Here is a 14,657-nt window from a genome sequence, read left to right as displayed (position 1 = left end):
ATATTCTGTGATTGTGTGATTCGGTGAAAAATGAAATTAGACAGGCAAAGGCAGTTTGGAAAGCTGTTGTACTAAGACAGAGCAGACTTACTCGCCATCTGGAATTCTGCAAATGCCTCTCTTTCCAGCTGCACACGAAGGAACTCACAGGGTGCATCCTTCAAGAGCTGGAAGAGTCGCACAGCTTTACTGTAATGGAGATCAGCAAGTACTCGGTGCTGCTTCCTCAAATGTTCATCACCAACCTGCAGGCAAAGTAGGGTACACAGTAAATTCCAGACAATTTCCATAAGGAAAAAAAAAAACCTGCTTATGGGCAATACTTGGTACCAACAATCGCTCCCCAGCTGATTTCAGAATGGTTCATCTAAACGTCTGTCTGCATGTCTGCACGTTCCTGGAACACATCACCAGCCTGCCATCTTCAAAGCTATTGTAATTTCACAGCTCATGCTAACAAATCACATCAAGTAGAACTGAAGTAATCATAAAGAAAAATAATATAGGCAAAAAAAGCCCAGAAAGCAACATGCAAGTCTATACTAAGGCTTTAATAAGACAGAAGACTGCCTGCTTAAGTATCAGAAGAGTGGCTTGGAAGCAAAACCAAACAAAAGAAAACATTTATCATCAATGGCTTCTGTTATGAGGGCATGAAACTACTTAAAATAGAGAGAATCATAAAGCTCAAGAAGAGACAGACTGCTCTTAAAAGTAAGATTGCATTTCACAATGATTTCAAATAAACCACCTTTGGGTAAGTCATTTAAATAAATCAATCTTAAGTACAGGTAGAAGGACAAATATCAATCTCCACACACACTGGATATGTTAAATATGGCACCTATAGAGAAAACCAAACCAGTTTGTACTCGTACCTGGTTTCTCAGGCAGCTGTGGTACATCGAGGCCAGGCGGTGGTGGATGGTTGCAGCCCGGTACTGGCAGAGAGGCTGCCGTGCCGACACTGTATCAACATCACAGTACTTCAAGGACTTCATCATGGCTTCACTCACTTCCTTCTCTATCTACAAAATAAAACAGAAAGACTTAGTGTGATTACTTTAAGACCAGAACATCACTATGTGCAACTGTAAGGGTTAAAACTCTGTCTGTGGCTCTATTTTTAAGCAAAACATTAAAAACTCAAGTGACTGAACATTTTATGGTTTGCAATAACTACTTCACAAAAGTTCTTCAATCTAATAAAAGTTCACAAGTTCTTCCAACATCAATTTCACTCACTGTTTTGTTTTCAGGAAGACCATAGCTTATTTTACCAGGTGTTGTCACAAATGCTCTCCATTACCTGTTCCTGAGCCTTTCGAGACAGCGGAGCGTAATCCTGCTGCAGAGTTGCCATAGTGAAATACGTGGTAGACAGCTCCCAGTTCACAGAATCCCAAACTGCTGGGTGCACATCCCTCTTACCCAGCGATCGTAACGCCTTCAGGTAGTAGTCAATAGCCTACAGGTTATCAAATAGACATCCATGGTTACTGAAGTTTTATAGAAACTAGAAATTAACTTCTCTTTACTAGTTCTCAAGGAAGCATTCCAAACTAATCTGAGCCTTCTTCAGCGTTTTCCTTACACCCATTTTGGTCATAACTTCAATCCTGACTGCATTTCCATCTCCCCTGTGTGTGGTATTGCCACCTGTTAACATCAGGATTTGAATGTCACAGCGCTTCATGTATCAGAGCAATGAAATCAAACCTCAACAACAACAGTGAAGCCTATACAGCAAGGGTTAGGATAATATGAAAGCAGGAGAGACATCCCAAATTATTACATCAAGATTTACAGACATTTACAACTATATGTACGAATATCCCATGGTAAAAGGTACATTAGGGTATTGGCCCATTTCTAAAAATAGTGTGATGTTACCTTATTGTAATAAAGGGCCTCTTCTGGGGAAAACTCTCTTTTGAAGTCCCCTCCAGCTGCACAATGCGCTTGAGCACAAATTCGCATCAGTCTTCCCGTGTTGCAGAGCAGAAGAGCAGCATTGGTTGCATCATCAATTGACTCAAAATTCTGAATTCCTTCTTCAAAGCACGAGAAGCTTTTCTTCCAGAGTTGCTGCTCTGTCGTCGATACGTTTTTACTCACTATGGTTAAGACACAAGGCTTACCATCTCACTGATAATTTAAATTGACCTTACACTTGTTCATGCTGAACTAAACCAAACACATCAAGAATGCAACATGCCCTCCCTTTTACAACATACTTAGGTTAAAGTTTTCATCCTGTTTGAGGGCATTCTATACACTGTAAGATAATTTTTCCAGAGCTATAGATTCCATTATTCAGCTGAGTCTCAATTAAGTACAGTGTAAAAGCCACAGTGATCTGTTGTGGACAAATACTTACAATGGACATTGAAGTTACAAAACGTCAGTTACAGAGAAGTATTTACTATGAAGTTCTTTGTAAATGTCATCTTTATAATCAGAAATACTCAAGATTTCTCACACTATTACTGAACACAATCATTGCTATAGCTCCAGGAAATAGTAAGAAATGAAAAAAAAGAATACTTGCCCACTCTCTCAGTCTGCACTGCAGCAGCCTGGTTCATGTAGAAGACTCCAATCTCGTTCCTGATATTCCCCATCCTCTTTAGTACCTGGATCCGCTGCTCTGGATTTTGGTTTTTTAAATTACTAAAAAGTAAAATTTCATAGGCTGCTTCGTAACATTTACAGCTGACAGAAAGTTGGCATTCCAGGTCTGTAGACAAGTCTGTGGCCCAGGCAAACACTAGAAAACCAAACGCAAAGCCTGCACGTCAAACAGTATTTCCAAGTAAGATTAAATCTGTGATGGTCATCATTTTGGACATTCTCCTCTAGAGTAAGTGCAAGACCCGCGTCAGAATGATCCTACGATTTCTACAGATAAGCACAATTTACCCATTACTTCAACTACTGTCTTTAGTTATTTTACAGCTTCTGCCATGTCATATAATATCTTGACAATCTCCTTACGGATGACAGGCGCAGTAAGCTGAAGAAAACAGAACTGAAGTGTAATAAAATCTCCTCCAGAAATTATACTGATGCGTGGTTTTGAGAAACACAACGAAATTCCTTATGTCTGTCAAATAACTGAATTACGGCAGTTCTCATATCAGTATCATACCTTGGCATCTGGATTCTCTGTGAAGACTGTGTAGGATTTCCTGATCTTCTTTGGTCTGGTAATTGTATTCTTCAAGATATGCTGCTCTGTTGTTTGCATTCTGAGCAAGCATTAACTGGATATCTCCACAAAGGGTTAGACACTGACAAAGGAACACCAACACTTCGGGAAGCATGCTGGCACAGAGACAACAGTACGTATCTGTTAGAAAAAATACCCAAGGATGAGAGAGAGGGAAAGAAAAGAATTAAACGTCAAAAGGTTTGACACAGACTGACAATATAATTGGTTTTTATGTTACCTGTCACACTTTTCTCTGTATGCAGACAACACATGTTCTTCTAAGAAGAACTAACCTGTTTTAAAGTCATAGTTGCTCTACACAGCTGACAGTTTCAAAAGGGTAACTATGTTGTCCAAGATGAGCAGTGAATCTGGTAATTAAACACTAATCTCAGATCTCACTAAAGGAAAACTGACTTTCCACGGATTAACTCAAGTGAGATATAACCTAAAGAAATAATTTCCAAGAGTTACAGTTCAAACTCTATTCTCAAGTCTTTAAAAAGAACAAAAGCTGAAGAATGCTTTGATAAGCATATCGATGGTTTGTGTTAAGATCAAGTGTTCTTGCTTTAAGCCTCCTCCTGCCATAAGCCCTACAAACACGGAAATAAAATAGCAGTACTACAGTACTAAGCTAATGGCATTTTTCTGATTATTGCAGTAATATTCTAAGAAGTCCAATTTTACTTCCTCTGTTTTCCTCAGTAATACTTCAAAGTGTATTTCATTTTAGAGAAGTATCCAATTCAGCTGATGAAGAAGTTTGGTACTTCCAGGAGTCAGGAATACAGTAAAATGAAATGAGAAATAAAATAGCAGTACTACAGTACTAAGCTAATGGCATTTTTCTGATTATTGCAGTAATATTCTAAGAAGTCCAATTTTACTTCCTCTGTTTTCCTCAGTAATACTTGAAAGTGTATTTCATTCAGTATCCAATTCAGCTGATGAAGAAGTTTGGTACTTCCAAGAGTCAGGAATACAATATAATTAAATGAGAACCACCAGACATTTCCAGGGGGGGAAATACCCAAACCAAACCATCTGCCTGCAGCATTTCCAGGGGGGGAAATACCCAAACCAAACCAAACCATCTGCTTGCAGCGACAGCACTTAGCCCACAGAATACAACCTTGGTCTTGGCACCAGGACCAACCCTCCCAATTTCGAGCGCTCTAAAGCTCCAAATCTGCCCCCTAAGTTTCCTACTCTGTCAAAATGAGAGAACTTTTCTACCAGAGACAGGAGTTATTCTTCCTACAGACTTCCCTCCTGAATCATGAGTTAGACACTTAGTTTAGCTAAATACATGGTTGTCAGACTTGTCACTGCCTGCCACTAGGATACATCATGTACAGTAAAAGCATTTGATATTTTGAAAGGTACATACATAGCAATGGCACAGATGACAAACACATTTTAGCAACTTACCATGGCACTGTAAAGCCAGCTTGATGTATCGTAATGCTCTCCCGTATTTCTGTAGAATCATAGCAGCATCAGATAGGACATAATACGCCTTTGATGATTTCAAAATTAGCTGGAGTTTCATTTTATATTGCCACGATCCAGGAATCATTCCTGACTGACTGGAATGCTTACCCTTCTGAAATGAGCCCACTGTAACACAAACAGAACCTCATCAGTAAATCTCATCTCTGGAACATATGCCAGAGGTTAAACACAGCTTCATCACTATACAGGCAGAATGTAAACTGCCTTATTACAGCGCTGCACAAGCAGAGTTATGCCGACTTGTCTGCCACCACATTTTTCATCTGCAAAATGAACCCAATATTTGCAACTTTTCCACACACTCCACCTGAGAGCGGGATGCTCAAATACAGTGAGCACAGTGACAGCACATCAAACCTCTCATACTCTGAAATACGGGCACAGTGGCCAAGAGTATTCCATTAGGTAGTAACAGAAAAGAACAAGAAAGCCACAGGCATAACTTGTCACGTTCTCTCCCAAATCCTTACAGTATACGCTCTGTTTCTGTGTGAACAATTTCAAAGTGAGAAAGCCTCTATTTGTGGGTTCAGCCTCCAGCACAGAAGGAAGTGGATAACCTGGTCCTTCCCAGAAGGAAAGCCCATGGTCTCTCTCATACTAGTTTCAGGACATACCCAGCCTAAGATTATGAAGGTTCCTTCTTCAATGCTGCAGTGTTATGGAACCAGAAAAAACAGGCCACCGATGTTAGGCAGAGTTTTGTCCTGACAACATTTGCCAACAGTAATCAGTCTCTTGCTTAAGGGTGGACCTACAAGGCCTGACTAGCAAGCCCACTATCTTTAGTAAGTTCTAGATCTACAAGTTTATATTAGGACAAAGACAAATCTAATACAGAAACACCTCATGCAGTTAAAGACACAGGATGCACATATACTGTATCCATAACCTATTCAGAAGTAGTTCTCCAAGTCAGAAATTCAAGAATTAAGAGCACTTGCCCTTTCTATACGTATGTCAACACACACGTAGCAGAGAAGCTACGTAATTTGCACCAAAGAAAATAAACCCATATACTGGAGAACTAAAAGTTTCTCTTTTGAACTAATTTTTTCTAGGTCAAACTCAATCCTTATAACCTGAACAAGTAGCACCATTGCTACTTCGGGGATGAACTCCAGCACAGATCCAGAAATCAAATCAAATATTTGTTCTGACATCTGTGCAGTATTTACCTCCCACATCCCCCAGGAAACACATGTTTCTGAACAGGAAAAGTTAACATGCAGACATTCTCCTTGCCAGCTGGCAAGCAGCTGCAGTGTGTCATCAGTTCCAAATTGTGAAGGCAGAAGACAGAGCCTGGCTGCAAGGAGAGCTGAAATCAGCACACACTGTTCTTGCTGAGCTGGCCCAAGTAGAATTTCTCAGTAGATCCTGGTAACATTTAGTCTCAGAGTCCATATTAACAGCACTGTGCAGAATTTATGCAAGCTCAGCACAATGCAGTTTCCTGATGGAGGTGTTAAAATTCTGTGGTCACATATCTGATAAAAACCAAGAAAGTATGCATACATCTCCAGGTCATTGACATTCAAAAAATTGGAAGAGACGCATGAGAATACTTGAGAGAATAACTCAAAACTGAACTTGCTAATTTTTATAATTCTTTATTCCTTCTTTTCTCCACTCTTCTGCCTTTGAGAATCTCTTATTATTAAGCAAGACTTAGATTTATTTCTGGGTTATGCTTATAGGGTTCCTCGCCCTGCAAAGAGCTCTACAAATTTCAGAATAATCTTTCCTATACCATTTTATAGCACTCCAGAGAAAAATAAAATAGACAAGACTATAGTCTGAAACGTACAGAGTTTGAGTATTTAAGCAAAACAAACATCTTTTATTTGCTGCTTCCTTCCACAGTTGTAGAGGTACAAGAAAAAACAACCAAACAAAATCCTAGTTAACATTTCAGAGGCAATTCAGCAGCAAGCACAATGTAGGAGAAAAACCTGCCAGAGTGAGTTCTTCCACAAAACTTCCAAGTCACAAAAAAAGAAAGAAGACTGTTTTAAAAACAACCCACACAACTTACTGTGCTCCACATACCAAACGTCAAAATACCAAGCCCTTATGGAAGTTTACTGGACCCTATTTAGATGTGGCTTGCAGATAAGTTATGTGCTTACTAATAAGAGATACTTTGATATGCAAAATATTCCAGATGAGCTGTTCTTTTCATATTTAAAAAGGAAGAGACTGTTCTCCAATTTTGGGTATACTACTATTGCTTATGAAGTAGTGTAATTAGTGACTTACAAGTACACTGTTTTGGCAATCAAAATAAAGTAGCAGCAATTTGTGTTGGGAATGGAAAGGTCTTATTTGCACAACAATGCAACTTACTTTTGTCCAAAAATAACGCCATCTGTTTTTCCAGACACTCGGGACCACTACTGGTGGATTCATCTTCATATTTCAATGGGATTGGTGTGCTAGGGTCAGCTGCAGGAAGGTCACTCTCTTTTTTAACACTGCTGTCAACAGACTTCAAGCCCTGCAAGAAGAATAAAATCATTGATTTCACCTTGAAAGCACTATTTAGCAAACACAGAATACATCAAGACTTGGGTACCAGGTGAAACATCATAAGAAAGTTGATGGTAAACTTACCTCCAGGACATAGTTAAGCACAAGCCTGCAGCGCTCCTCAGTGCCATGGCAGACAGGAAAAGCACAGCTGGGCTTCATTGAGGGGGCAGCAGGGAAGGAATAAAAAGGGAATAATGTTTAACAAATGAAATGTCAAAGTTACTAGAAGATGTAAATGAGAGATAGTATTAAGAAAACCTGTTAATGGAACACCTGAACTCTACACTCAAGTGTCACAGTATTTCTTTCCTTTATTTCAGTAATTCATGTACCTGGTCATCTACACTTGGTCTCTCCTGGTAATCTCAAAGACAATGCAAAGAGAAGACATAAGATGACTCCATGCCATAACAATTATGAAAGCATCCACAGATGTTCTGCAATGCAGACCCAGGAAGATAAACAGATTTGATACTATCCAGAAATAATTTCATCAGCCTATACAACAAAGTTGCAAAAAATGCCTTAGGGTTTTTGGAGGGGGTTTATTTTTGTTTTCTTCTGGGGTCAGTAGAAGGGAAAGAAGAAAGGAGAAATTGAGTACTTCTGTACCTGTCCAAATTATTGTATTTTCAGCTTATACACCTTAAAGAAACTAAGACAGCAATAAAAGTTACAAAATTATTTTAGGAAATGCTGTTCTTTGCTACTCAGCACAGACATTAGAAAAAAGGTTTAGCTTTTGACCAACTTTCATAATCATATCCCTATATAGGTAAGACAAGCAAAACATCACAAGAAAAATAAAATGCTATGAACAGATTCTTCAGTGATCTTCTCAGTTTCTCATATTCCTCTGTTTTGTTTCAATATTAATGCACAGAAAAGTGCAATGAAGGCAGCAGTACTACACTTCTGCTGATTCATTTATGAAGCACCTGAATGTCAGTGAAGTTTCAGGAACACTATGGTTATGCACCCAGCTGTCCCCTTAGACACAACATATACACATGTGCTGAGTAAAGCTTCACCTCTTCTTAAAAACTGACTATAACTAAAATTTAAAGGGAATCAAACTGTTGTGTTCTGCCCTTGAAAAGACAAATCGAAGAGGGAAATCAAAGACTAACTTTGTGGATATGAAGTAGCTGATGCTCCCAGGGAAAAAAACAACAAACCTTAATACTGCGCCAGAAAAAAACAACTAAGATAACCACAAGTTTATGTGCATACCCAGGTTATCTATAGGTCTTGCACATGCACAGCTGGCATTATTTTCTCTGCTGTCACGACAGGAATAATTTTCCTGTAGCCAGCTATGCAAAATCATGCCATAAAGGACATGTGAAAGAGAGTTTTTCCCCTACTGTGTTAAACCTGCTATACTTTAAAATTCAATGACCTCCGGTTTTATGAGCAGCCCATGAAAAAGTTTCTTTCCTCACTGTCTCATGCTTCAGTTAACCAGAAGACAAACCTTACAGGTAACTGAATTTCACTTGTTACACTTGCTGTGTAAACTGAATCTTATAAGAAAACTCTTTAAAAAACCCACAACTTCACTTACACGTATTCGATGAACAGACTTGTACTTTTCTGGTACTGATAACTCTCCAACAGATTTGATTATAGCCACTGCTTTATTGTCATCTGGCGGATCAGAACTGTTACTGTAAGAACCATTTTCATCACTGTCTGGCATTTCTTCCTCTTCCTCGCTATAACTTTCATCAGAATTTCCATTTATAGGGAAGTCTGTACTGTCTTCTTTTTTAGGTTCATCCAACTGAAAAAGCTCTGATAACATGTAGTTTGCTGAAGCAATAATCTTATTAAATAAGAGAAAAAAATATAGTGATTTATTTGCAAGTCACATTTTTCTCTTGAGAATCAACATCAATATCATGTTTAAAAAATAGCTTGGGGCTTCTTTAAGCATAAATCAATTTCTAAGTTCATAAATAAATTCAAATTCTCTCCCCTGCAGAGGGAAAAGGAAGTGCCATGCCAAAATATAAGAAGCTGTATTATTATGAACGCATTTCCCTTCTATTTACTCAAAGCTATAAGAAAACACCTAATTCTTACTTGAGGATGTCTGCCATTGTCCAGCAACTTAAGACAATTGAGCAGTAATGTTCTGATAGTGCCATAGTGTTTCTTGTTCTGGTTTTTCTTCAGCATCATATTGCAAGCAACTCTAAATGAAAGTTGAAAAAAATAGTAAATCCCTGCATAATTTCTTTGTGCTAGAAGAAAGAATAGCTTTAAACAATACTACTGCACACGTAGATCTCCCAAACTTCATGATAGGTCTACAAGACTTCCTCAGCAAGAGTGCAGTTTACATGGAGAAGTGGTGAAAAGGAGGAGGTCTGTTTTGATTTAGTGGGACTGAGGCTTACCAGGCTTATGTGTAAATATTTTCCTTTCATGCATTTTCATTTCATCATCATTTTTGGCCTGTATTCTTAACAAATACAATTGCATCAAGAATTAGGTATTACAACAAAAACATAAAACCTTACTTGTATAGAAGAATTGCCACCGGCATTGTAAAAGGGTTTTGGTATTTGTCTTCTGTCTCTTCACAAAGGGTGGTCAGGTCATAGAGCTTTACTATGTCACTCCCACTTGCTGAAAGTTAAGATCTTTCATTAGTCAACACGACATGAACATAAATCTTTTCAAAATAACCTAAATATACTTACCCTTAAATAGCCAGTACGTATGTCCTTCTTTGGTGCAATTTGACTTCAGAAAAGATAAAATATTTTGAGCAATATCTTTTATCACTTTGGTAGAAAAATTAGAGTTTTCCAAATTGGGAATATCTTCAGTCTTGATCATTTCGTATTTCTGCAAGACATATATGTTAAAACTCATGATTAGGAGGGTTTTCTGCCATGTATCCCCCAAAAAAATCTACACATCAGTGTCTCTATCAACTGCCGGAACAAATGCTATTATGATACAGCATCATGATAAATGGAGTTAATTTCTATGATTTACTTTAAAAGCAAGGACATCGTGATTACACTAACAGAAGCATTAAAGAAGACCCACTTCTATGGCAAACATGGTAAAGTAAAAGGAGAAGAAAGGGATGGAAAAAGGTGCATCAAACTATTACTTCAACAAAACCAAGTCAGCCTAGTAAGCAACTACAGGCTACCAGGTACAACAGAAACTCAGCTGGGATGTGTGGTCTATTGTTAAATGGTAAATTTAAAAAAATGTTTAAAAAGCAGGCATCTATTTTGGCAAGTGAACACTGCAGACTTTAAAACACAAGAAACAGATGGATTTCTGCTGTTGTATTGTTTTAATTTTGCCTTCATTCATACACTGTGAAAGGAGGAAACTTGCATGCATGGAAGGGAGGAATAGAAGAGAATACAATATTTTTGTATAATTATTGCAAGCTGTGCAGATGCCTCTCATTCTGCAGTAACGGATTCTTGTTATCCTCTTGTCAGCACAGTAAAGTTAGACAGGTATCTGTTAGCACTGGAGCAATTCCAGACACTGAAGAATGGATGAACTGGGCATAACGCAAAGAGCCAGACTTACCTGAACAATTCCATTAACGTGAAAGCACATCACAAGCTCTGGCACATTGCATATCAAGTTATCCAACCAATAGTCAATTCCTGTTAGCACATTTATTGGTTTGTTGTTATCCCTGAAAAGAAACATTCGTAATGTTACTTAAGTCTTTATTTACTCTTCAGAACATACTGAGGATGTTTACTAATGGGATTTCGATTTAAGTCACTTAAGAGTGGATGGATACCAAAATAATTATTTGTGAATTGTTATATTTTAAAGAGGCAAACAAAACAGATGGACTGATCTCCCCAATGGAATATACTCACATTCCCTCAGCAGTTTTGAATTTTTGCCCACACTTACACTGAAACTTTAACAAGCTTCACATGTCACACTATTACCAAGATAACAAGTACTTAAGAAGTTCTACAGGAATAGCAGTATTAGCAGCAGCTAATTATAGTGCAAGCCTTAACTCAGACCTTCCAGAATTCCTTGCGAAGCAAGGTACTGTTAATTCCTGGAAATGACTTAAAAATATGACCAATACATCAAGTGAGTTTCAAGTTTTTGTTCATTCTTTGCTTACTCATCGGTAGGAACAGAAAAAATGGTAACCAAGTGATCAACATAAAAATACAAGTGAAGTCGGGAGAGGTTGCAAACCACCAGTATTTTCAAATAAAGATGTAGTTACAGAGCCAGAAAAACCAGCAGAGCATCTCAAGTCTCAGTGCAGTGGCATGGCACTGGGATCACTTGTTTTCCTGTGCTTTACAATGCCATCGCCATTAAGTCTAACTCATGAAATTTATTCTTTAAATTGCAGGGAAAAATTAACAGTCAACCAAACAAAAATCAGGTCGTTAAATAGGAAGTAAAGCAACAAGTCAGTCAAGGCTGGCATATATCTCATTAACTTCAAAACTCACCTGAGACGCAAGCTCACGGCAGGGTATCTCCCACCTCCAAATATAGGCATATTTGATCCTACTAACATGTGGATGTCCTCAAAGGTCCACAAGATATTACGAACAAAGTCATTTTTAAGTCCCTTCATTAAGAGAAAAAATTGCTCCATGAAACACTGTTATAAAACACGCTCTCTATGACATTCTGCGGAGTTATGAGAAAGCAAGAAGCAAAAGCAGCAAATAAAAGACAGCACATAATGAACTATGCTACGCATTCGCGTTAACTTAAAAGACTGAGATCACAGATGCCACAAAAGCTACTTCTACAGGGGACTTAGTTTTTCTCTTGGTTCCAATTTAGACCAAATTTTAAAGCGCTTGATTAAATTGGGGGGTTGATGTTTGAGGTCAAATTTCACATATAGCATACCTGACTGTTTTCCCCGTCATTGAACAAAGTAGTCAGGTTTTGTTCTTTGGGGGCTGAGGCCACATGCCCCACTATATATGAGGGTTCAAGAGGCACACTTCCCTGTGAAAAGCACAAGGATAAGGAGTGATTCTGCTGCTGAGGTAAAGTTAGGCCATTAAAAAAAGAATCTCAACAACAAAAGCATGTAAGGGAAAAACCTTTACCTCTAATATCTTTGAATAAATATGTATTAAACTACAAAAAGCCTCTAGTCAGTGACTAGAATGCTTCTTTCCTATAGCTACTACCAAAATTTTGTACTTTATATTGCTATAGGCTTTGGAAAGAAATGAAAGTCTTTAATATAAATCCTTCATTACCCCAGGGTAAGCACCACATTATCAGTCTCCAGAATGTAAAACCTCTACCCTGATGTCTTATTTATAAATTAAATGATGCTGTACAAAGGCACAACCACTTCTTTATGATAAAGAGTCTGCCATATTAGGCAATCGTTCCTCAAGTAGGTGGAAGAGAGAAGTCCTCTTTCTTCTTACAGTGTTTAAGTACTCAAATATTTCTCCACTTCACAATATTACTACACAACACCACACAGTTACAATTTTAGGGATAACATAGGTTAGAGCCTTCATAAATTAGCTGACTAAGTCATGTAGCGTACCAGTTGGTAATACTCTCTAAGCATGACTATAGCATCATTCCTATAGTAATATAAATTGAATACACCAGATCTTTCAATCCCAAAATTTTATTCAATTCCTATATTGTACTACTCAAAAAACAACATAAATTCAGAGTTTTCATAAATAATCTTAGCCCCTGACTGAAATCCTGGATTAGGGCCTAATACTAATCATAGCTTGTTGCATAATTACTACAGACATATCTCCCCTCCACTTATGTAATCTCATCACAAGTATCTGCAAATGTTGCTTAACTGCTTTGCAAACATTTTCATAGATCTTCATTTTCCTCGTTACTTAATAAATTCAGGGCCACAACAGCTTTATTTTAATGGCAGATTTAAAAAAGAAAGGCCAGAACCTCAGGCTTCCATACACGCCTTCTGAATATCAGATTTTCCTACTTTCAGATGAAGTCATTGATGACTACTCCTAGCCAAATGTTTTGTTTCTCAAAAATGTATAGATAAGGATGTATTTAGTATTATGGGGTCAGAAAATATTCTGAAATGTGAAGCTCTGAAACACTGGCATAAGATAAACCACACATACTGCCAAATCATTTCAATGCCTTTACTTCTTTCAGCAAAGAGTAGTGCAGCAGCACTTTTGAAGACCTTTCAATATACAAGTCTATGAGTCTACTCTCTATGAAAATTAAGGTGTCATTTAAAACATTATATACACTAACCTGGTTAGAGGCACCTGGTTCTTCAGATAAGGAAGAAGGCATTTCAAAAGGAGCTGGCCAGGAGGCCCTTCCTGCTTCATCACTCTCACCTGAAACAGGACCCTCCTGGTGCTGTTTTGAAGTGGAAGGAACAGGCTGAGCAGCTCCATCACCATTAATGCTGACAAAACAACATGAAAAATTTCAGTCAACAATATGCAAAGAGAATCAATTTCATTTTTATTGCATTTGATGCACTGTTCTCAATGAATAACTTTGCCACTATGCTACAAGATTACTATACTGACAAGCTGCTCAACCTCTTACAATGTCACAGCCGGTGTCACATCTACCTTGCATATTTCAAGTTGTTCTTCCCTCAAACCCAGAGATATGCATTTAATTCAGTCACTCTGCTTATTTTATGCTTTAATTTTACTTTAAAATGCTTCAATTCCTGCTAAAAATATTTGCTATTTCCTGATATCATCCCTCAATTTTCACTGCGTAAGTAAAAATCAGTGAATAAGACAGACCATACTGGAATTTTAACATTGACTTCAAGACAAGAAACCAGGCAAAAGTAAGTGGTGCAGAACTGAAGTTTCATGCAGACATAAATGTTACCTGTAATACAAAAATTTAGAAAGTATAGCCTTCTGGTACCAATGTTCTTTACTCTTCTTCTTGCGTTGCCACTTCTGATCAATCAGCCTTTGATAAAACTCTTTCAGCCACGTCCAGTCCCCTGTCTAGGCAAAATCATAAATATGAAATCAGTATCAAGAAGCATCTTCAAACTAAACCAAGAGCCTTATTAACTTATGAATACTCATTCACAACAGTAAAAGAAATCCAGACAATAACTTCACAGCTGAAGTCTTGAACTGGTCATTTATTGAAAGTGTATCTTCTGGAAAAGTTACGTTCTTACTAAAGAGTTCACTTCATTAGAAAGTCAGATACATGGTAAGAGATTACACAGTAACAAATACTTTTTAATAATAAAGTGAATAAAATAGTATAGCAATATTCAAGTCATTACAGGGAAGTGGGACATGAAATTTTAATCCTACAATACCACAAGTATAGGACATCACATGCAGGTTTTGGGTAAAATGACTGCTGCAGAATCTCA

The 14,657-nt window shown here is 37.8% G+C and overlaps 1 protein-coding gene across 1 annotated transcript; it reads right to left on the bottom strand.

Moving 5' to 3' along the window:
- Positions 1-71: 71 nt before the first annotated feature.
- On the bottom strand, positions 72-14,271 carry EDRF1 (erythroid differentiation regulatory factor 1; the record flags this gene model as incomplete). The annotated part of the gene is made up of 18 exons (XM_010191285.1): positions 72-245; positions 879-1,028; positions 1,310-1,468; positions 1,894-2,117; positions 2,552-2,770; positions 3,152-3,352; positions 4,649-4,837; positions 7,082-7,232; positions 7,349-7,420; positions 8,835-9,095; positions 9,356-9,467; positions 9,796-9,904; positions 9,979-10,126; positions 10,841-10,952; positions 11,752-11,873; positions 12,164-12,265; positions 13,541-13,700; positions 14,147-14,271. Coding segments are annotated over 18 exons (2,790 nt in total), but the record flags the coding sequence as incomplete, so codon positions are not given.
- Positions 14,272-14,657: the final 386 nt, after the last annotated feature.

This window comes from Mesitornis unicolor, unplaced genomic scaffold (genome assembly GCF_000695765.1).
Source record: "Mesitornis unicolor isolate BGI_N332 unplaced genomic scaffold, ASM69576v1 scaffold7509, whole genome shotgun sequence".
NCBI lineage: Eukaryota > Metazoa > Chordata > Aves > Mesitornithiformes > Mesitornithidae > Mesitornis > Mesitornis unicolor.
This window is presented reverse-complemented; position numbering and strand designations above follow the sequence as displayed.